General features: G+C 38.5%; 1 protein-coding gene and 1 pseudogene across 1 annotated transcript; one reads left to right on the forward strand and one right to left on the reverse strand.

Moving 5' to 3' along the window:
* The first annotated feature begins 3,034 nt into the window (after nt 1-3,034).
* LOC117018530 (constitutive coactivator of PPAR-gamma-like protein 1) lies at nt 3,035-6,354 on the forward strand (annotated as a pseudogene).
* Nucleotides 6,355-16,724: 10,370 nt separating this feature from the next.
* On the reverse strand, nt 16,725-18,011 carry LOC117018598 (protein FAM47E-like). Its single transcript, XM_033099726.1, has one exon. It carries the CDS (start codon nt 18,009-18,011, stop codon nt 16,725-16,727), a length of 1,287 nt encoding a protein of 428 aa, XP_032955617.1.
* Between the last annotated feature and the right edge of the window lie 5,718 nt (nt 18,012-23,729).

Genomic DNA, 23,729 nt, shown 5'->3' on the forward strand with positions numbered 1-23,729 from the left:
ATGTGAAAAGTCAGTAAAAATATTTGCAATCTGTATGCCGACACTCAAATATTTTCTCACATATCCTTAGCTAACTCTATATTTCAAGTTATCTGCCAGAAAGGTATAAATTTCCCACATGAACAGAAAGCTAAAAAAAATTTCGAATTTCACTGAACTCAATTTTCTAAATAGTTTTATTGAGGTAGAATTGATATAGAAAACTCTGCACATATTTAATTGTACAACTTGATGAGTTTGGACATATGCAAGCACCTCTGATACCACCACGACAATCAAGGCAATAGACATATTCATCACAAACTTCCTTGTGTTTCTCTCTCTCTCTCTCTCTCTCTCTCTCTCTCTCTCTCTCTCTCTTTTTTGGTGCTAAGAATACTTAAGATCTGCCCTCTTAAATTTTTAAGTGCATAATACAGTATTGTTGACTACAAGCATACTGTACAGCATATGTCTAGAACTAATTCATCTTGCATAACTGAAACTTTATACCAATTGAACAATTTCTCATTTCCCTCCCCTTGGCCCTTCATAACCACTATTCTATTATCTGCTTCTATGAGTTTAACTATTTCAGGTACCTCATACAAGTATAAGTGGAATCATGCAATATTTGTCCTTCTGTGAACTGGCTTATTTCACTTAGCATAATGTCCTGCAGGTTCACTCATGTTGTCACAAATGACAGAATTTCCTTCTTTTTTAAGGCCAAAGAATAGTCCACTGTATGTATACACCTTTTCTTTTTTCATTCATCTGTCAATGGACATCTGAGTTGTTTCCATATCTTGGCTACTGTGGATAGGGGCGCAGACTTTGAAAATCTAGAATTTATGTTTATGAATAGAGATAATCTACCTACAATGGAGTTGATTAATGGGTTGATTGAAAACAAAAGAATAACATGGAAAAGGAACTGTAGTGTGATCTACTTCTTATGTTTTTGAAGTATGACTAAATATGACTCACTAAGGAAGAGGGAAAACATGTGACAGGTACCGGACCATTTCTTCTCTTAGAGCCTCATTGAGTTCTCGTTGGGCTGTTACAGATCACAGCTGCCTCATTGCACTCTTGTCATTTAGGTAGTAGGGACAGACAGTGGACCAGCAGAAGGAAGGCTTCTATTGAAGGGATCTTGGACATGCATCAGTTTGTTTGACTCTAACCTAGATTCTTTCTTCTCTATGACATCTAGAAAATTCAGCACAATGACATTTTAAAATCATTAAATCCATTTTTCAAACAACACTGATGTGCATTCAGTCATTGAAGATAATAATTTAACCCATTAAAAAAAATCCTGGGGCGGCCAGATGGCTCAGTTGGTTAGAGTGCGAGCTCTTAATAACAAGGTTACCGGTTCGATTTCCACATGGGCCAGTGAGCTGCACCCTCCACAACTAGATTGAAGGACAACTACTTGGAGCTGATGGGCCCTGGAGAAACACACTGTCCCCCAATATTCTCCAATAAAAGTAAATAAAAATAAATTTAAAAATCCTGCCTCTCTTGTTACTTAATTCCTTTGATGCTTGAGTTGGTGCTTTCACTGTGTCCATTGCTCCAGTGAGGGGGCATGGGGCTGAAAACTAGTCTGTAACCCAAGACTTCATGCTCCAGCTGTTGAGGTTACCAAAAGAGGGTATAGGGATCAAAGAAACCTATTCATACCTATTAGATGGGAATAAACAGCTGAGTCCCAGAGCGATAGCTGGACCACCTCAAGCTGGAGTAATTCACTGGAAGAAAGAGCTGGTGTGACAGCCAGGATAAGGGTAATTGGAAAGATAAAAGGAATTCACGGCCAAGCAGAACAGCAGAGGGAGTACCTACTCAGAACTGGGGGGAGCTCAAAAGACAGATCAGAAACAGAAGGGGCTGCAGCCTCACAATAAATACTGGGACATTCTCTACTGTGTGTTGCTGAAATAATGCTGGAGTGGAAAAGTCCCCACAGTGAGACAGGGCTGAAGGGGGATATTAAGAGAATGCCAGTCACAAATTTTGAAGATACAGTAATTCCTCCTCTGTTTTTTCTGCATTTTTTGGTTGTTGACTTAAAATTCTTTAATAAGAAAGATAAAAACCAGGGGAAAGGAATTTTGCCTGATAGATTAGGAATATTTCTACCACCTATATTTGAGCCATTTATATTGTCAGCATCCCTAATTTCATGAGTATCTCTTTGTAGATACTCATGGACAGACTGGACAGCGACCAGAGTGCAAATAACAGTCAGCCTCTAGAAGCTTTTATATAATTCAGAAGGTGGCTTACTTTAGAGCTGATTTAGGAGAGTGAAAGGACCACTGTATGAACTGTGTTGGGAAATACATTTTCCAAGTCCTCTATAATTAGAAAACTTTATCTGTAGTTTAGAAATTATAAAATTTCCTAGCTTTGTTGTGAACTGTAGAAGAGGGGGGTTCCTATGTAACCTAGCAAGTACTTGGCACCTTCTTTAGCAATATTGTGATGAAAGCTAAATGAGTTACGGAAACACTCAACCAGGAAGTTTATCTAATTGCAATCTGACAGTGAATTGAATTAAATTTAGCAAATATCCTTTGAGGATGTGCTATTGTGCTAGGAAGACATGGTGCTAGGCATGCACTTTGTAACTGACGATGAAACATTGGTCCCATGCTGGTGTAGTCTTTGAATCATTTTGTATGTTTATAGGCTATAACTTGTTCTTCACTGGGTTATCCTCAGTGGTTAAGATGAATTACACTTCCCATTTCCTTTTCTTCGTTTCATGGTCTTATTTTATTGCTGCACAAAGTATTTGTGTTCCTTCTCTGTGGTCTTGAGCAACTCATATAAACTATGTAAAGCCTTTTTTGGGGGCGTCTACTAAATTAGGGCATAAAGATTAAATGAGGCTACTTCTGTCTAGCCTGAGCCTGGAGCAGCGCATGGCGCAGGTCCCTCCACACCTGCGTGGTCTGAGTGTGCTGAGGCCTGCCCTGGACACCCTAGAGCCCGCCGCCCCTGGGCCAGAGGTCCCATGAGGACTGCTGCCACTGCCATGGGCATGCAGGGCTTCCGGAACTACATTGAGAGTACTGCCCGAGCACCATGGTGCTGGTGGAGCTGCAGAAGCTGGTGGGGGACAGCCTGGTGGGCTGCGGCAGCAGAAGCCCCTCACACACACTATTGTGCCTGCTGGTGGACCCTGACATCTGCCTGCACTGCCTCTACTGTGGCTTCTACACCAACGTGGGGAGAGGCCAGTGGAACCTCATGTTCGGCTGCCTGGCCGTGCTGGCCAAGGTCTGCTTCGTCAGCAGCATTGAGATCTTCATCGTCTTCAAAGGCATGCTGGAGAAGGCGTGGCTACATGAGTGGGTCAAGCAGCAGTGCAATGAATGCCAGACTGCGTAGCAGATTGTCAGCCATACTCAGAACAATGGCACCCCGCCTCCCAAGGTCTGGTTCCTGCCACGTGCTTGGCTGCACAGCGCACTATATACACCTGGCGTTCATCCACTTCTACATCAAGGTTGCGCAGAACATCAAAGACCATCATCAAGAAATGATTGGTGTCTGCAGAGAAAACAGCTTCCATGGCTTGGTTGTGCACGACTCTGATTATGCACTGTGCAACATCCACTACTATTTCAGTGCCCATGCCCTAAAACTGAGCTGGAACAGGAAAAATCTCACCATGAGCCAATACCTGATGCACGAAGTGGCCCAGCAGCTGGACCTGACCCCAGACTGCTTCCCTATCTTTGCCGCTGTTAGGAAATGACATTCTACCTAATGAAGACCTGGCTTCCTTTCGTTGGAGTTTACTTGGTCCAGAACACCCACTAGCCTCACATATGGTCTAGGGCCACCAGCTGGTCTTGCCTCCATCGGACGCGGTGATCAAAGCTCTGGTTGAGTACATCGCAACATCCAGAATACCTCAGACTTGGATGCTATAGCTAAAGATGTTTTCCAACATTCTCACTCCAGAACAGATGAAAAAGTTATTCAATTTTATTGAATATTTTTCAGCGACTAGTAAGCTTGTGGCATTTCACCCCCCCACATTACTTAGCCAGACCAAATCCATTTGGAATGGCTGGGACAGTGTCACATATCCCCCATCCCAGAAGATCAACATTCCACAAACTTCTCTGCAAGCCCAGCCCATGGCTCCACAGGGCCCCAGCCCAGGCACTGCAGGTCAGCTTTGCGTGCAGGATCTCACTTTGGAAACAAGCGAAAAGAATCTGACTGAGCAGAACAACTACAGTAATATTCCTCAGGGAGGAAAATATACTCCATTGTATGAACAGTTCTCCCGGATCAACCCAACTCCTAGCAGCAGCCCCAATCACATGAACTTGGCATTCTTTCCTGGTTCTTCTACATCATCATCTTCAGACAGTGATGAAGGCAATGGAAGCACTGCAAACCATATCAGTGGGAACAAAATTGGCTGGGAGAAGACAGGAGGCCACTGGGAGCCTCAAGCACGGGGAGATCCAGGAGAGCAAACAAAGGCAGAAGGTTCATCTGCTGCCTCGTCAGGCAGCCAGCTCACTGAAGGAAAGGGGTGCCAGATTGGCACTGTCCAGCCAATTCCATGCCTTCTGTCCATGCCTAACAAGAACTACATGGACCTCACCACCCCACCCTTTCCCGCGTCACACCCAAGGTGTTGAGAGTGGCCAAGCACTGGCACAGGAAGGGCTAATGTATCCATACATCTTCCATGTCCTGACCAAGGGTAAAATCAAAATTGCTGTTTCTATTGAAGATGAAGCCAGCAAAGAGCTGCCTCCCGCTGCCCCGTTCCATATGCCAATTCATCAGTATGTTTACAGAGTCCTGGTTAGCTTGGCAGAAAGCACGATGAAAACTGAAAGACTTGCTTTTAGAAAAAACAGACTTCCACCAGAATTTTCACCAGTGATCATTAAGGAGTAGGAAGCTTACAAAAGGAAATCTCTGCCAACCCTGGAACTGGTGGAAGCTACTGCTTTCAGGGAGTTGACCTACCCCAACCTGAAGAGGCTCTGGCTGGGGAGGGCAGTGGAGGACAAGAACTGTAAGACAAGGGCCTTCCTGACCTGAATGAGGTCAGACACTCCAGCCATGCTCAACCTGGCCAGGGTGCCCACTCATCTCATGGTGCTGGGCTATATCCTAAGGTATATGGTGCAGTGGCCCAGTGCATGGATACTGGCTCAGGCACTGTCCCCCAAACTCTATGGGCCAGATCAGCTGCAAGAGCTCGAGATTGAGAACCTCGACCTTTGAGGCATTCGGCTGTCAGCTCTCATCATGAGTGGCATGGACATAGCCCTGTTTGCAAATGACGTGTGTGGACAGCCCGTGCCCTGGGAACACTGCTGTCCTTGGAAGTATTTTGAGGGGAAGCATTTCCAGTCGAAACTCCTAAAAGCAAGCTGAGAAAAGACCCAACTCATTGACTTCTGGGATGGTTAGGCTGAGCCAGCTGCCAAGGTACAAAAGATGCAGCACAGCATCCTGGAAGGCTGAATTTCTTCCCGCAGAGCATCTTGCTCCCCTTTCTGACATCCTTGGTGCTACCTTTCTGTCCCACCTCTGTGTACCCAAGGCACTTCACGCCTGTCCCTCCCCCCGTTTCCCCCTTCCCCACGCAGCTCAGGGCCAAGGGCAAGGCTTTGCAGGAGTCTGTGGCTTTGGAGGCCCTTCTGGGGAAACTGTAGCAAGAGGTGCTTACTGTGCCTTCCACGTGGCAATGGCAGCAGGACACGGTGGAGCTTTCTCAGGCTCTGATGGCAGCAGGACTAGCAAGTTGCAGGGTGGAATCCCATACCTTCTCAGGAAGCTAGAAATAGCTAGCATCATGGCTGGTCACTGGGCTCTGAACAGATGGGGCTGCAGAGGCCATGGGCCTTTCCCCCTACAGGTGTTTTTGTCAGAGGACCAGCAAGAGGGTATCCAAGAAGGGTTATATCCACTCCAGTGATAAGAACATTTGGAAGAGGTGGAAGGTGCTATGGCAGAGGTTACAAACACCAGGGCAAGCCTCGTTATGCTGCTTCAGCAGAAGTGGCCAAAGAACTGAAGTCAAGATCTGAGAAATCCAAGTCCTCTGCCGTGTCTTTAGATGATTGCCTGGCTGAAAACAGAGCAGTGGCTGAGGAGAAACCATCGTCCCAGATGAATGGGAGTGCAGGCGACACCAGGGCCCTCAGCCACTCCGAAAGTACCTTGACCAGTGATTGTAAGATGTGCAATGCAAATCCTCAAATGCACAAAGCAAGGACAGTGCTTGCCGTGGAACTGATGCTTAGGGCAGCTGTCTTATGCAGGGAAAATAAACTTAGAGAGGGTGAAGGATGCCAAAGGGTAAGGATTTAGGAATATCTGAAGTAAAAGAGAGCCTACAGATGTGTACATTTTTTTTTTCTTTCTGTAAGAGAAAAATGAGGACTTTGGAAATTTGGATCCCTCTTTGATATGAGAGATATAAACAACACATTTTTACTTTTAACCAAAATGTTACAATTAAAAAAAAGAAAGAAAATGAAGAGCATTTGACTCCCACACTTAAAATGAAGTACACACAAAATTTAAACTGGTTATAACAAAAGCCTATATAGTTCTGTTTCTTGAACTATGAAGAAACAAAACAAATTTGGGCAGTCTTCAAGTACAGGAGGCCAGACAATTAAGTTTGCAAACTTGTTGCAACGATGTTGCTAACCTTTTTTGATATCACAGGGATTATTCATTATGAATTTGTACCAACTGGACAAACAGTTCACCAAGTTTACTATTTGGAAGTGCTGAAAAAGCTGCGTGAAAAAGTTAGACGACCTGAACTTTTCGCCAATGATTCATGGCTCTTGCATCACGAAAATGCACCAGCTCACACGGCACTGTCTGTGAGGGAGGTTTTAGCCAGTAAACAAATAACTGTATTGGAACACCCTCCCTACTCACCTGATCTGGCCCCCAATGACTTCTTTCATTACCCGAAGATAAAGGAAATATTGAAAGGAAGACATTTGGATGACATTCAGGACATCAAGGGTAATACGATGACAGCTCTGATGGCCATTCCAGGAAAAGAGTTCCAAAATTGCTTTGAAGGGTGGACTAGGCACTGGCATCAGTGCATAGCCTCCCAAGGGGAATACTGCAAAGGTGACCATAGTGATATTCAGCAATGAGGTATGTAACACTTTTTCTAGGATGAGTCCACGACCTCGTATATAGCTTAAATATCATTTTAGCATTTGGCACAATATGTATGCCATTATCTTTGATTTTGTATTACTATTCACAAGAAAGCTTTAAGACTTTGATTTTATGATTATGAAAGAAATAAGGCACAACCACAGCTTTTCTTTCTTACTTAAATTTTGTCACTGTTAATGTGGTTCTTTTGTGTTAAAAGAAAAAGTGCAACTATCAAAACTAAAAAACTGTACAGTGATATTGCGTTTCTGCTGATTTTAAATTACAGTATATCATACATATTTCACAAGCAAGTTAACTGGAGATAAAGTTGAAATCATAGAAAATGCTAATGAAATTTCAAAATCAACACAATAAGTTCAGAAATTTTCATGACTTAACCATGCATTTTTGATCAATGAACTATGTGATTTAGAACTTGACGTAGACCATTAGTGCTGCTACTGGAGCTAAACTTCTTCATAGCTCATAATTTTTAAAGTGTGCATTAATATTATTCATGTTATTGTCCTTTCTTCCATCTTTACAAGTATGTGCCCATTTGCAAAACAATAATGCTAATAATCAGTAATAGTTCTATAAAAGATGTTAATTCTGTTTAGTTATTGACTGATCTTGCTCTAACCTTAAAATTTTGTGATTACTGAGCTTTGCTGCATTTATTATAACCACCCCCAGTTATCTAGCTGTTTTGAATATCAACATTACCCCGGCGTATTCATTGCTATATACATTATCGTTATTTTTTGCTGTTTTATGCCTTCATATTAGCAAAATATGAAATTCTGTGAAAAACAAAAGAACTCCTTTTGATCTTAAAAAATAAACAACAACAACAACAAAATTAACACTCTACCTAATACATTGAAACGAACACAGGGAGGCAGCCAAAATGGGGAGACAGAGACACATGGCCCAAATAAAAGAACAGAACAAAGCTCCAGCAAAACAACTAAACGAAATGGACACAAGCAGTCTATCAGATGCAGAATTCAAAACACTAGTTATAAGGACACTCAATGATCTCAGGGAGAACTTCAACAGATAGACTGGAAGCATAAAAATAAAGGTAGACAGCATAAAAATGAACCAGTCAGAAATGAAGAATACAATAACAGAAATAAAGAATACATTAGAGTGAATCAGTAGTAGATTATATGAAGCAGAGGATTGAATCAGCCATTTAGAAGATAAAGTAACAGAAAACACCCAATCAGAAGAACAGCAAAAAGAAGAAAAGAATTTAAAAAATTGAGTATAGTGTAAGGGGCCTCTGGGACAACATCAAGTGTACCAACATTCGTATTATAGGGGTACCAGAAAGAGAAGAGAGCAAGGAATTGAAAACCTTTTTGAAGAAATAATGACAGAAAACTTTCCTAACCTGGTGAAGGAAATAAACATACAAGCCCAGAAAGTGCAGAGTCCCAAAAAAGATGAACCCAAAGAGGCCCACACCAACGCACATCATAATTAAAATGCGAAAGGTTAAAGACAAAGAAAGAATCTTAAAACCAGCAAGAGAAAATCAGTTAGTTACCCACACGGGAGTTCCCATTAAGACTTTCAGCTGATTTCTCAACAGGAACTTTGCAGGCCAGAAGGGATTGGTGGAAAATATTCAAAGTGATGAAAAGCAAGGATCTATACCCAAGATTACTTTACACAACAAAGCTATCATTTAGAATCAAAGGATAGATAAACAGCTTCCCAGACAAGAAAAAAACTAAAGCAGTTGATCACTACCAAACCAGTATTACAAGGATTCTTAGGGGGACTTCTTGAAGATAAACAAACAAACAAACAAACAAATAAATAAATAATTTTAAAAAATGGCAATAACTACATATCTATCAACGATTACTTTAAATGTAAATGCATAAATGCTTCAATCAAAAGCTAAATTAGTTGAACGGATAAGAAAACAAGACCTTACATATGCTGCCTACAAGAGATTCACTTCAGATTGAAAGACACACATGCACTGAAAGTGAAGGGATGGGAAAAAAGATATTTCATGAAAATGGAAACAAACATACAAAAAAGCTGGGGTAGAAATACTTATACCAGACAAATAGACTTTAAAACAAAGGCTGTAGCAAGAGACAAAGAAGGACCCAGTACTCCCACTTCTGGGTATTTATCTAAGAAAACGCAAAATGCTACTCGGAGGGGCCATGTGCATCCATATGCTCATTGCAGCATTGTTTACAATGGCCAAGATGTGGAGGCAGCCTGGGTGTCTGCTGATGGATGAATCGATAAAGAATAGGTGGTACATATATACAATGGAATATTGCTTGGCCAGGGAAGGGAATGTGTTCTTACCATGTGCAGTGGCATGGATGGACCTGGAGGGTATTGCACTAAGTGAAATATGTCAGACAGAGAAAGTCAGATTCAACGTCATCTCACTTATATGTGGAATCTAAAGAATCAAATCCAACAAATAAAACAGAAACAGACTAATAGATACAGAGAATATTCTGATGGTTGCCAAATGAGAGGGGTGTTGGGGGTGCGTGAAAAGGGGAAGGGATTAAGAAGTACAAATTGGTTGCTACCCAGTAGTCATGGGGATGTAGAGTACAGCATAAGGAATACAGTCAATAATATTGTAATAACTATGTGTGTTGTCAGATGGGTACTATATTCATTGGGATGATCCCCTTGTAATTTATATAAATGTCTAATTACTATGTTGTACACCTGAAACTAATATAATATTTTATGTGAACTATAATTGAAAAATAAAAAAATTACTTAAAAAATTACACCAATGAAGGAAACTAATAAAAGTCTAATACCTGAATCTAATGAAATGTAGACTGTGAACTGTCTGTCAAACAATTCAGAATAATCCCAAAAGGCCTACACTAAAACACATTAAAATGTCAAAAATCAAGGACAAAGAGAGAATTTTGAAAGTAGCAAGAGAAAACAGATTTGTCACATAAAAGTATGCACCTCCTCCTGCCCATAAGACTATGAGCAGATTTCTCAGCACAAACTTGGCAGTCCAGAGGAAAGTAGGAAGATACAATCAAAATACTGGGGAAAAAAATCTGTCAACCACAAATACTATACCTGGCAAAGTTGTCCTTTAGAAATTCGTGAAAGATAAAGAATTTCCCAAACAAACAAAAGTTGAGGAAGTTCATCATCACTAGGCCTGCCTTACAAGAAATGCTAAAGAAAGTTCCTTACGCTGAAGTAAAAGATTTTCATTAACAATATAAAAACACATGAATATAAAAAGTCACTGGTAAAAGTAAATATATAGTTAAAGTTAGATTTCTAATATTGTAATAGTGGTATATAAACCATTTCAACTGTAGTATAAAAGACAAAAAACAAAGGTATTAAAATAACTATAATTAGAATAATTTGTTATTAAACAATATGAAAAAGATGTAAATTGCATCATCTATTACTGAAAGTATGAGAGGGGAGAAGTAAAAGTAGAGTTTTTGTATGCTATCAGAGTTAAGCTGTTTTCAGCTTAAAATGGGATATTATAATTATAAGACATTTCATGTAAGCCTCATGGTAACCACGAAGGAAAAACCTTTAGAGGATAAACAAAAAAATTAAAGGAAGGAATCAAAGCATACCATCACAAAAGTCGTCAAATCATAAAGGAAGACAACAAGGATAGCAGGTGCTGATGAGGACTGAAGAAAATAGATCACTGGTGCACTCTTGGTTGGAATGTAAATTGGTGCAGCTACTATGGAAAACAGTATGGAGTTTCCTCAAAAAATTAAAAATAGAACTACCATACGATCCAGCATTCCCACTTCTGCTATATTATATATATTTATATGTACATTATACACACAAATGTACATATCTATCTGTATATGTAGATACACATATCTATATCAATATTGATATTAATAGCAATAAATTTAGATCTGAAGGAAACAAAATCATTATTTCAGAGATAATCTGTACTCCCATGTTCATTGCAGCATTATTTACAATAATCAAGACATGTAAACAACCCAAGTGTCTGTCAACACATGAATGGATAAAGGTGGCATATGTATAAAATAGAATATTATTCACCCATAAAAATGATGAAAATCCTGCCATTTGTGTCAATGTGAATAAACCTTGAGGGAATTATGCTAAGTGAAAAAAGTCAGAGAAAGTCAAATCCTGTACATCTCACTTATGTCAAACTCATAGAAAAAGAATAGAATAGTGGTGGTCAGTTGGTGGGGCGGTTGAATAAATGGGGAGATATTGGTCAAAGGACACAAATTTTCAGTTATAAGATGAATACGTTTGGAAATCTGATGCATAGTTTGGTGACTATGGTTAACAACACCATATTATATACTTGAAATTAGTTGAAATTAGCTAAGATAACAGATCTAAAATGTTCTCACCACACACACACAAAGTGATTATGTGAGGTGATGGACGTGTAACTAACTTTACTGTGGCAATCATTTCATAATGTATATCAAATCATCATGTTGTACATCTTACATTTATACATTTTCTTGATTAACTGTACCTCAATAAAGCTGAAAAATGGATTTTAAAATGTACAATTGAATTTCCTTTAGTGGTCATTGATATTACAATTATCATTTGCATTCCATCTCTGGTCATATTTACATATTTAGAAATAAATTGTGAAGAAACTACAAAATACAAAAAAAAGTCTGGCTGATAAGGTATGAGAATCACATGTAGCTGTCAACTGTTCACGTGAAAAAGGATTGGAGATTAAGGGCACAGAATGGTTCTTTTTAAACAAGTATTCGAGTATTTTGCAAGCAGGAGCCCACAAGGGAACAAATCTAAATCATGAATTTAGGGATCAATAAATAATTCTGCTAAATTTTTTTCCTCTGGTGTTTGGGCACTTGCCCTGCTACCTTCCCATCCTTACCCCATCCCACCAGATGCCTGCGGTGATATTCACTCTGACCTTCCTGTATCAAGTTTGTTAATTATGTGAGAATTAGGTCTCCTTCTCTAAGTGTTTATCGAGAAATGAAACCTATCATTGCTGCTTTTGGTTAGCAATTGTGTCATCATAAGGAACTGTTCAACTGCCATCTGTATATGGGGACTGGCTCCTGAAAACTAATAAAAATGCAACTATTTTTATTGTATTAAATGATCCAACCCTTTATTTTCTCTGGCTAAGAATCAGTTTGGGGGTTGAAAGAAGTCATTTTGCATTGTTCCTCTCTGATGCTATAACACAGACATGTTTCTGTATGCATTTAGATCACTAATGGCTTCAGGAGTGATTTATGTTCTATATTCTGATGTCACTCAATAATGGATAAATACTGCATAAATTACAATATTCATGACATGTTTTCAATTTCCTTACTCACCACTGCCAAAAAGAGTTTGAAAATGGGAAAGTAAGTGGTCACTTTTTAGATTACAATGGCATAAGATTATGGTTAAGTTTTTTAACTCCCAGGCCACTGCCCAAAAATATGTATCATTAAATATTAGCAAGGGACACATTTCTGATATCGTTTACCTTCTGATGTTCAATAAGGTTCAATCAGTTCCCAATGAGCTCAAAACTTGTGCTACATAGAAAAGCAGTGTACTTCTGCATGGTGCTTGGAAGCAATTTTTTTTTCAATATTTCCTATGTGGCCTAGTCTAACTTTATTTAAGATATAACTGAATGGAGGTGGGTAAGTTTATTGGTAGAACGTTGCAATTCCATCCAGTAGTTCCTTGGTCATATATATTGGGTCTAAATTTTATAATTAGAGAAATTAATCAAACTTTGCCTGAAGTTTCCTCTTTACATCTTGGAAAGTTAAAGGAGGGATATTGCATGATATCCCTCACTATGAATTAGTGAAGAACAAAGAGGTAAAATCAATGGACAACCAAAACTTTTACAAGCATCCAAACCTCTATTCCTTAGAAACCCTGGTGAAATAGGTATTGCTCCAAGTTTGAGATGAAGAAACAGATTCTGTGAAGCAAGTTGCCTATATCCACATGATAAGAACATGGTAGTGCTGGAATATGAACTTACTTCTGCCGAGCTCCAAAGGTTGTACACTTAATACTCTTTTATGCAGACTCTCAGAAATTAAAGATAACTTCCTTTGTCTTTGTTAAACTCATGTTCCTAGAGCCAAGTTCTCCACAGGTATTATTATCCCTTATATGATACTGTATTACAATTGATTATTACTGTTTTATGTAATATATTATCAACTTTAGGGGAGTGACTGGCTTCAAGTAGAGGGTAATGTGGACATACACATCACCAGAGGAAATTTTATCAGACAGAAAATTTGCCACAACCTATTTTCACAGCCCAAACAAATCTTCACTTAAAACAATGTTAATATGAAGATGATGAACCTGGTTAGCCATGTTTAATAACAGAGTGTTTGTTTCACCAGGGTTATTAAAAATACAAAAAGTTTTTGCCCCAAATTAGAAAGGCTCAGATAGAGTACTTTCCCTTCTTTAGCAGGATGCAATTTGGTTCCAGAAGTTTAGTGCCATGAACCTTAGGCAAAAAAAGCAGCAGTGAAAATAATTAAGAAAAACACAGATTTCCCATTATGTAAAATATTAAACTATGAGAGTGGCTATTTCATCATCTTAAAATTCTTCCATGTGCTCTCAATTTCTGCCTCATGATGCAAATAATTGTTGAATAAACAATGCTCTAAATATTTTTCTTTCTTAAAAGCATAGTTTTTATTACGCTCACTAAAGATCCCTTAGTTGCTCCAATGATAGATTGAAAAGAGGACAGTATCTTTATCCTCTGTTAGATGATAAGAGATCGGGAGAGCATGGTGTGGGTATCACTGGCCACACAATCCAATTCCATTTGGTTTGTGGCTTTTATATCCTTCCAGAGCTAAATTTAGCCTCACAACTGACAAAGCTGTGGTTGCTATACCAGGCAACATGGAAGAGCAGGGTACGACTGGTTCCAGAAAATGAAAGTATATCCTTGTGTTTCCTTTATTAGAGGCCCTGGTGCATATGTTCTTACCCTACCTTGGGTCCTAGTTGGGCATCCAAGGTTCCAAGGTGAATATTTCATTGTCCATGATGTTGCTGAATGTCAGTGTGGAAATCATACACATGACTAGAAGACTGACTCAGACCTCACATTTGACCTTGGATAATTCAGTGACTTGGAATTTTCTCAGTGATAAAATACATACAGTAATACTTCTGGGTTTCTCTACATTCTAAATCTCAAAATAATAACAAAACACTATAAAAATTGTGATTGGGCCTTTTGAAAACTTTAAGAAGCTACACTAACACAATTACCTTTAAGGTTCTCCTGAATTCCTTCTCCTAAAAACTATGGATTTGAGGTCACTTTTTTTTTTTTGAAGTCTCATTGTTGTTACAAATTCCAAATTCTGTTTGCTTCTATTCATGTCTGTATGAAAACTAATACCAATGAAGGTAATTGCTGCAGTGGAGAAACTTATGTAACTTCTCCAAGGACAATTCATTTCAGTGGAACTAGTCATCACCAATAAACAACAGGGGGCCTTACTAGTGACTCTTGTTTTGCAAATACACGTTTTAATCCTAAGCAAAAGCTAAGATTGAGGTTTGTTTGAAGGCTATCAGACTGCGTAAACACCATCAAAAAGTTTTCTTGGCTTCTTTCCTTTATACATTTGTAGCACCCTTTTTCCTTACCCCTTCCCTCCCCTCCTTCACAAATATATGCTGAGTATCAATTCTATGATGTTGGTGGCATTAGGCACTTATATAAAGTAATCCTTGAATTCTCACCAAAATTTGAGTTTGATGATATGGTTTCCATTTCACACATGAGGAGACATGCTCCTTGAAGTACAAGATCACATAAGCAAAATGTGGAAAAGAAGGTATTTAAGTATGTGTCTTCTGACTATTAATGTGTTGCTATTTCTGTGACACATGCATAGTCTTCAGTGCATTTTTAAAATCAAGGAGGAGAAAATCCTGATTGCAGTGAATTCAAGAAAACATGGGAGATGAAGAAGTGGAAACAGTGATTTATAAACAACTTTTTCTGGTAATTTTTTCTGGAAAGTAGAACAAAATATAGAATGGTAGCTGGAGAGAAAAATTATGTCAAGAGAATTTTTATTTTGCTTTGTTTGATTATTTCAGATGATGTAAGTGATAAGAGCCCCCTTTTTTTGCTTTTTGTTTCTTAATAACCATAATTACCCCGAAAAAAGAAAAAAATAAGGGGGCAAATTCAGGCCACATATTTGATTAGGCAAAATGTGGAGACCTAATACACAAATGAAAGGTTTTGCCTCAGGAGAATAAAGAGTTCATCCTTTGTTTCAGAAGGAATGGAGAATATGGGTACAGAGGGAGCTGGCTAGGTGAATTTGGTGATGGGAGGAAAAGGAGGTTCTCACCTATTTTTATTTTATCAGTGAGTACAAAGCAACATTTTGAGAGGAGGGATGGAGACAGCATGTTAGATAATTGATGACAGAAGTAAAATGGTCATTTTGGAAAGTGGGAGAATATATTGATGATGGAAATGGAATAGAACTTCCAGCTAGTGCTGAGGCTCATCTAAGATTTATGCCATATATGTAACCGGTCAGTGTGGTATGTAGTTTTCTCTAGTCATATTTAATTGTTTGGGCACAGGTACAAGAATGACAGAGATTAAGATTTAACCAGGGTTGGGGTTCTATCAGAATACAAGAGAGAGAGAGAAAGGAGGAGGTAAAAGTATACTCAGAGAACTGATAGTAGTGGACAATGCAATCTAAGCTGGGAAAGAAAGGAACTGAAAACATAAGGTGTGATTCATGCTGAAAGCGTGGTAAGTAATGGTCATTGGATTGGAAATCATGTTGGAACTGAAGAATTAGAAGTTTGGGAATATGAAAAAGGGTGGTCAACAAGGTAAGAAGCAGGGGTCAGAAGCCACCATAATTGAAACTGAGGTTTGAAGTTGGTGTATTCATCGCCAATAACTAAGTCTAGAGTCTGACTGTGGGGATCAGTGTCTGGTGAGATCAGGACAAGACCGATGGAGGTAATGTGAGTGAAAGCTGATGCCAGGACTTGAAGGAATAGTCTCTGTGAATATTTAAATCATCAAATGTATGGTGATGGAAGGAGAACTGACTCTGGGTGGTGAACACGCAATGTGATATACAGATGATGTATTACAGAATTGTACACCCGCTACCTATGTAACTTTACTAACCACTGTCACCCCAATAAAACTTAATTTAAAAAAAAAAAAGAAAAAATATTAGCGCACTCAAAGGGACCAAAACAGTAATTCAGACACTAAGAAACCTCAGTGAAGAAAGGGGACTACATAGTTGATTGCAACAAGTTGATTGGTGAACCCAGGCAGAAGTTTATTTAGAAATGTTTAGAAGCATTAGGTGTTAAATTACAGATGTTGTGGAATCAAAGTTGTCCGTACACAGTGGGACACTCATCATGAATTCTGATTGATGTTAAAATGAGAGAGAGAGCCAGATAAGTAGTAAATAGAAAACTGTCTAATTGCCTCCCTTTGCATCTTCACCTTCCGCGTTTAAATTGAATATATTTGCTCGGTGTAGTGGAGTCGTGATGGCATCATAAGTCCATCCTTTCCTGATAAACACCTTCTCAAGCACTTCCGGCATCCTGTAGCCCTTGCTTACAATGAAATCTTTAAAGGCAATTGTTCCATAAAGATCATCAAGAATGTCTGGTTTCAAGTTCGCACCTTGAGCTTCAAGTAAGATTTTGGGGTCAATCAGAGGTTCGCCATTTATTAGCTTTGTCCACAACTTGGGCTTCAGGTACCATGCTCCATACCTCATCTTCACCCGGCTGGGTGTATGAAGATCCTGTGGTTTCTGGTCTTCCCTCTCCAAGTTTTCTTCCTGTATGGAGAATTTTTTCTCTTTTACTTTATCCAGCCGTTTGCTGTACTTTATTCCCGAAGGAATCTGGCTTATTTTCTTTATTTTGCCAGTATCATAGTTTAGTTTGTAATCATCGCGAACGTCAAATGTCACATAATTCATGATGTACTTTTCATCAATGCCCAAGTCTCCAAAAGTATCAGTCCATCTGCAGAATTTAGTAAGTTCTCTTGTTATTGTTTTGCAAAGAGGAGGACTTTGGAGAATATCCTCTGTGCTTGACTTCTTGTTTTCCTTTTCCCCAAGAAGCCAATTGTCTGAAGGTAACAGAGGAGTTTCCTTGGGAAGGTCCAGGTAGACTTTGGTAGGATGTCTTTTAAAGAGCTTTGTGGGGGACTTCCTTCTTTTTTTGGTGCCCTGACAATAGGCCCATGTGTCCTCCAGCTTCCTGTGAGGATCAAGCACTTTCAGCACTTTTAATAGGAGGTCGGCAGGCAGAACTTCCTCCAGATTCGGGTAGTGAGCCAAGGGATGCTTGGTCAGGCTGGCTTCGATGTCCTCTACGAATGCCTTCCGTGCTTGCTGGGCTGGTGAGAGTGTGGAAAACAGGTCTGCCTTGTTGGGCAGCTTTACCCGACTCTTTCTGGGGGCAGGTTTGGGAATTCTATGAGCAATAACGGGGAGAAAACCTTCCTTAGGGCCGCGAGTGATGAGATTCTTGCAAGGTGGACATCCTGTCCTGAAGTCGTCCAGCCCCTCTTTCACAAATATCCACTGCCGGCCGTCCAGGGAACTGGGGAACTTCAGAAGCCTGTTCTTGTGCTTTGCGAAACACTTGGAAGGTAACTTGTCCTGGTACCAGGGCTTATAGTTCATGCCCAGGGGCGTTGGTTGCCGCGGCTGTGGCCTTAACAGCCACTTCTTGTCCTCCATGGTACCGCTGGTACCAGGGCGACAAGCGGCTTCAGCCGTTTGTTGTCCCAGCTTCTCCAGTCGCTAGGAGACCGCTACCACGTGCGGCCAGATTCTTTCTGGAGGCGGGTCCAGGCGCGCGCCCTGCGCAGCCCGCAGTCTCCCAGGATGGGCCGCATTCCTTTTTGTGCTACAGTACTATCCACTGTAGGGTCACAGCGGAATTTATCCACTCCACCTCCACTCGCCTTTGGATGAACAAAGTTACCACTTTGAGGCTATTACAGTTAAAGCGGCCACAAATATTTCACATGTACACATCTTTGTATGGACACGGACTTACATTTCCCTTGGGTAAATTTCAGCTACGAGTTGAATGGTGGGGAGCTTATGACAGGTGTTTAATGTTTAAAAAACAAACAAACAAAAATAACACCAAAGTTTTCCAAAGTGATTGTACTATTCAATACTCCTTCTAGCAGTGTATGAGAATTGTACTTCCTGCACATACTCCCCAACACACGTTGCGGTTGGTTAGTCATTTTAATATTGGCTGTTCTCACAGGTGTGTCGTGGTATCTCACTGTGGTTTTAATTTTTGTTTCCCTGTCACTATTGGTGTTGAGCATCTGTTTATGTGCTTATTGTCCAATTGCATCTCTCCTTTGGTGAAGAGTCTACTCAATTTTTTGCACATTTGTAAAATGTTTTGCTTGATATCTCATTGAGTTTTGAGAGTTCTTTGTGTATTCTGGGCGTCAGTCCTTTATCAACTATCTGATTTGTAAAATTTTCTCTCCATCTATGGCTTTTCTTTTAAAGTGTCTTAACAGTGTCTTTCAAAGAGCAGCGTTTTTACATTAGATGAAGTCCAATTTATCAATTTGTTCTTTTATGGATTGTTATTTTTTTGTTGTAACTAAAAATTTTGCTTATCACTTTTTAATTTCCATGTTCATTGTTAATATACAGAAATTTAATTGATTTTTATATATTGATCTTGTATCATGCAACCTTTGTAAACTCACCTGTTAATTCTAGTACCTTTTTTATAGAGTCTGTCAAAATTTCTACGTCCATAGTCATGTCATCTGTTAATAAAGAGAGTTTCATTTCTTCCTTTCCAATGGGAATAACTTTTTTCTTGGCCTTACTGCACTGGATGGAAACTACTTATGTTGAATAGAAGTGATAAGAGTGGAAATTTTTGACTCATTCCTGATGTTAGGGGGAAAGACATTAAGTATGACGCTAGCTTTAGCTTTAGGTTTTTTGTACATGCTCTTTTTCTGTTTAAGCTCCCTTTTAGTTCTAGTGTTTTGAAGCTTTGTGACAAATGCTTTGTGTCAGATACTTGGATTGTATCAAATGCTTTTTTTGCACCCACTGAGATGTTCATGTAGCTTTTTCTTTTTAGCTTGTTAACATAATAAATTACACGGATTGATTTCCAAGTGGTAAAAATACTTATGATTCCTGAGATAAGGCCCACTTGGTCATGATGTATTATCCTTTGTATTTACTGTTAGATTCCATTTGCTAAAATATTCCAAAATATATTTGCATCTATGTTTCTGGGGGATACTTGGTGTCTCTTTTCCTTTAATGCCTTTGTTTAGCTTCATTATCGGGGTAATGCTGGCTTCATAGAATGATTTGGGAAGTATCCCGTCCTCTTCATTTTCTGGAACTATTTGTGTAAAATTGATATTGTTTCTCCTTTAAATATTTTGTAGAAGTCACCAGTGAAGTCATCTAGGCCTGAAATTTTCTCTGTGGCAAGGTTTTTACTTTTCTTTTGTTTTTGTTTTTTTCTGCAAATTCAATTTCTTTAATAGATATAGGGATATTTAGATTATCTCATTTTTCTTGAATGAGCTTCGTTAGCTTTTTGTATTCCAAGTACTATGTTTTATTTGTGTTATCAAAATGATTGCCCTAAGGTGTCCATACTATTTCTCTGTTACCCTTTAAATATCTGTGGAATCTGCAATGATGTCATCTCTTCTATTGTTGATTTTTGTAGTTTGTATCTTCTTTCTTGTGTTTTCCCCCCACACCAATAAGACTGGCTAGAGAAGAATGCATTTTACTAATCTCTCTTTAAAGAAACACATTTTTGTTTGTTTGTTTGTTTACTTTCCCAATATTTTTTTCTGTTTTCTATTTGATTGATTTCTCCTCCCATATATTGTTGTGTTGCCCTTAATGATCTGTTCATGGTAATGTAGACTTTTCCCAGCATGCACCTCAAAACTCTTCCAGACTCTACTCATTGCCCAATTCCAAAGTCACTTCCATATTTTTAGGTATTTCTTACAGCAACACCCCACTTCTTGGTACCAATTTCTGTCTTAGTCCTTTCAGGCTGCTATACCAGTACACCATAGACCAGGTGCCTTATACAGAAGAGAAATGTATTTCTCACAGTTCTGGCTGCTTGGAAGTTCAAATTGCAGGCAGATTTGGTATCTGGTTCATAGACAGCCATCTTTTTGCTGTGTCCTGACATAGCAGAAGGGGTAAAGGATCTCTCTAGGACCTCATTTATAAGGGGACTAATCCCATTTATGAGTGCTTCACCCTTATGACTTAATCACCTCCCAAAGTCCTTACCTCTAAATACCGTCACTCTGGAAATTAAGTTTCAATATATGAATTTTGGGGGAACACAAACATTCAGTCTACAGTATGTTGTCATTCGTTAGTTTGTATATATTTTATAACCTTTATAGTACTTTCTAAATTACTTTCCTTAAACAGATTTTAACATATAAAAATCTTATATATTTACCCATGTAATTATCAGTTTCATTATTCTTCTCTCTCTTGGGTAGGTCAGTATTTCCATCTGGTATCATTTTCCTTCAGAAAGAAGGAAAATGTATTGCACTACGTGTTCGCCTAGTGATGAATTTGTTCCTCTCTTATATGTTTAAAATTTTTCTTATTTTGCCTTGGTTTTATAAAAGATTTTTAAAAGATGTTTTCTCTGTGTATAGAATTCTGGGATGCTAGGTTTTTTTCTTTCAATACTTTAAAAAATATGGCTCCATTGTTTCCTCACTTGTTTTATTTTGGATGAGAAGTCTAACGTCATCCTGATTTTTGTTTGTTTATACGTAATGTGTCTTTTTCCCCCCTCTGGCTGTTCTCTTTATCATTATTTTTGAGCAAATTGATTATAATGTGCCATGGTGTCATTTTTTTTTTTTAATGTTTCTTGTGCTTGGCGTTTGCTGAACATTTTGAATTTGTGTGTTTGTAGTTTCCTTCACATTTCGGGAGGGGAATTGCCCTAATTCCTTCAAATGTGTTTTCCATCCTGCTTTTTTCCTCTTCTTCTTTATAGATTGCAATTATCCATATATTACGCTGCTTGAAGTTTTGTACAGCTCATTGATGCTATGCTCATTTAAATGTTTTTTTTTACTCAGTGTTGCATTTCAGATCATTTCTCTAGCTAAATCTTTAAATAGTCATCTTTCCTTCTGTAATATCTAATCTGTCATGAATGCCTTACAATATGTTTTCTTATCTCACACTTTGAAATTTTCATCACTAAAAGTTTGATTTAGTTTGATTTTCCATGTCTCTACTTAATTTTTTGAACATTTGGAATATAGATATAATGACTGTTTTCAGTATTCTTTCCTGCTAATTATAACATCTGTTAATTCTGGGTTGGTTTTGATTGATTGATTCATCTCTGTATTATGAGAAGCATGTTACTACCTCTTTCACACCAATAATTTATTATTGGATGCCAGAAATTGTGAATTTTATGGAGGTTGGTACCAGATAGCTTTGTATTTTTATAAATATTTTTAAACTTTGATCCTGGATGCTCTTAAGTTGCTTGTAAATGGTCTGATCCTTTGGGGTCCTTTTTACGATTTGATAGGCAGAGTAGTGCTCAATCTATGGCAAATTATTCCCCACTGCTGAGACAAGACCCTTCCACGTACACTATGCAGTGCCTGTGAATCTTGAAGTTTTCCAGTGTGGCTGGCAGGAACACTCACTATTCCAAGCCTGGGATGAAGGCCAGGCACTATTACTTATAATCTTTTTAGATTATTAAAAGATCCTGGCCTCAGGTACCTTCCTCACAAGCATGAGCTGATCGATAATCAGCAGAACAATTGGGATGGGGGTGAGGCTCTGAATGTTTCTGGAGTTATCTCTCTGCATAAAATCATCCTCTCCAGTACTGAGAACTCTACCCACCTTGTTCTCTAAAAGTCTCTCTTAGCTTCATCGCGTAGATTTAGAGTGACTGTTGGTCTCCTCCTGGGTTCCCCTTCCCTGATCCATGGCCCAGAAATTCAGTACACATTTGGAGCAATTACAGGGCTCAGCTCATTTATTTCCTAACTCTCAGGGATCAATGTTTGCTGCCTGATGTCTAGTGTCTTACACACTATTGTCTTATATTTTCCTCATTTTGTTGTTGTTTCAGAGGGTAACTCTGGTCCCTTTTTCTCTGTCTTAAGCTGAACAGGAAATATAATTTATTTTTACTAGCTCTGTATCCACAAATTTATGAAGCTACCCTCTCGAATTTCACCAAAGAATTCTTAACCATCCAATACCTTATCACAGTCTTATCATTGATCATCATTAAAAATTGTGGGTCATAGCCCCCTTCCTAAAACTTAGACTCTTCCTTAAATTTCATACCATTCTATTTCACTTTTTCTTCTAATGTTCATGATACACGTCCCTTTTAAAATCCACAAAAGGAATACCAATGCCTCACTATACCACATTAGGTGTGTTTTTTTTTCAAAATTCTGATATTTTGTAGCTTTTATTATCACAAAAAAAAGTCTCTGATACACAAATTACAGATTAGGTATCATTCCTCAGCTATGGCCTGAACATACAACTTTCTTTAAATCCATTTGTTCATTTATTCTTTTTAAAAATCTTTTTAAAATTATATTTAAGTATAGTTGGTCTACAATATTATATTGGTTATATTAGTTCCAGTCTACAATATAGTGACTCAACAATTTTATACTTTATAATGTGATCACTCCACTAATTCTAGTAATCATCTGTCACAGTGCAAACTTATCACAATGTTATTGACTATATTTCCCTTCACTTTTTCACCCACCCCCCACCCCCTCCCATCTGGCAACCATCAGTTTGTTCTCTGTATGTATGAGTCTGTTTCTGTTTTGTGTGTTCGTTTATTTTGTTCTTTAGACTCCACATTTAAGTGAGATCATATGGTATTTGTCCTTCTCAGTCTTATTTCACGTAGCATACCCTGTAAGTCTATCCACATTGTCATAAATGGCAAGATTTCATTCTTTTTTATTGGTGTGCCATATTCCATTATATATATAACACATCTTTATCATTTCATTAGTACACTACTACTTTTAAATAAACTATGTTCTATTATTTTTTAATGGTAAACCTCAAGTTTAAATTTCATGAAAGAAATGAGACTTTACATTTTGAATAGTTTCATCCTTAGTTTACTTAAGGAAGGCATATTGACGTTTGGTTGCTCTACACAAAAATGTTTGTGTAAAAGATTTAAAAGTTTACTTTTATTGTGAGAAAAGGAAACATCAGAGAGTCATACACTAGAAAGCTGACACCTGGGAAACCTAAATTAAGAAAATACAAACTAGAGTATATTTGGCATGAGAACTGCTTGGGTGAATTAATGTAAGACCGTTAGATGATGAAGAACTGTGATTAAGGGGCAGGGGGTGG

The sequence above is a fragment of the Rhinolophus ferrumequinum genome, chromosome X, assembly GCF_004115265.2.
Source record: "Rhinolophus ferrumequinum isolate MPI-CBG mRhiFer1 chromosome X, mRhiFer1_v1.p, whole genome shotgun sequence".
Taxonomy (NCBI): Eukaryota; Metazoa; Chordata; class Mammalia; order Chiroptera; family Rhinolophidae; genus Rhinolophus; species Rhinolophus ferrumequinum.

Excerpts from the sequence above, each read along its gene's own strand:
- LOC117018598 (XM_033099726.1), bottom strand. The coding sequence starts at position 18,011 with ATGGAGGACAAGAAGTGGCTGTTAAGGCCACAGCCGCGGCAACCAACG.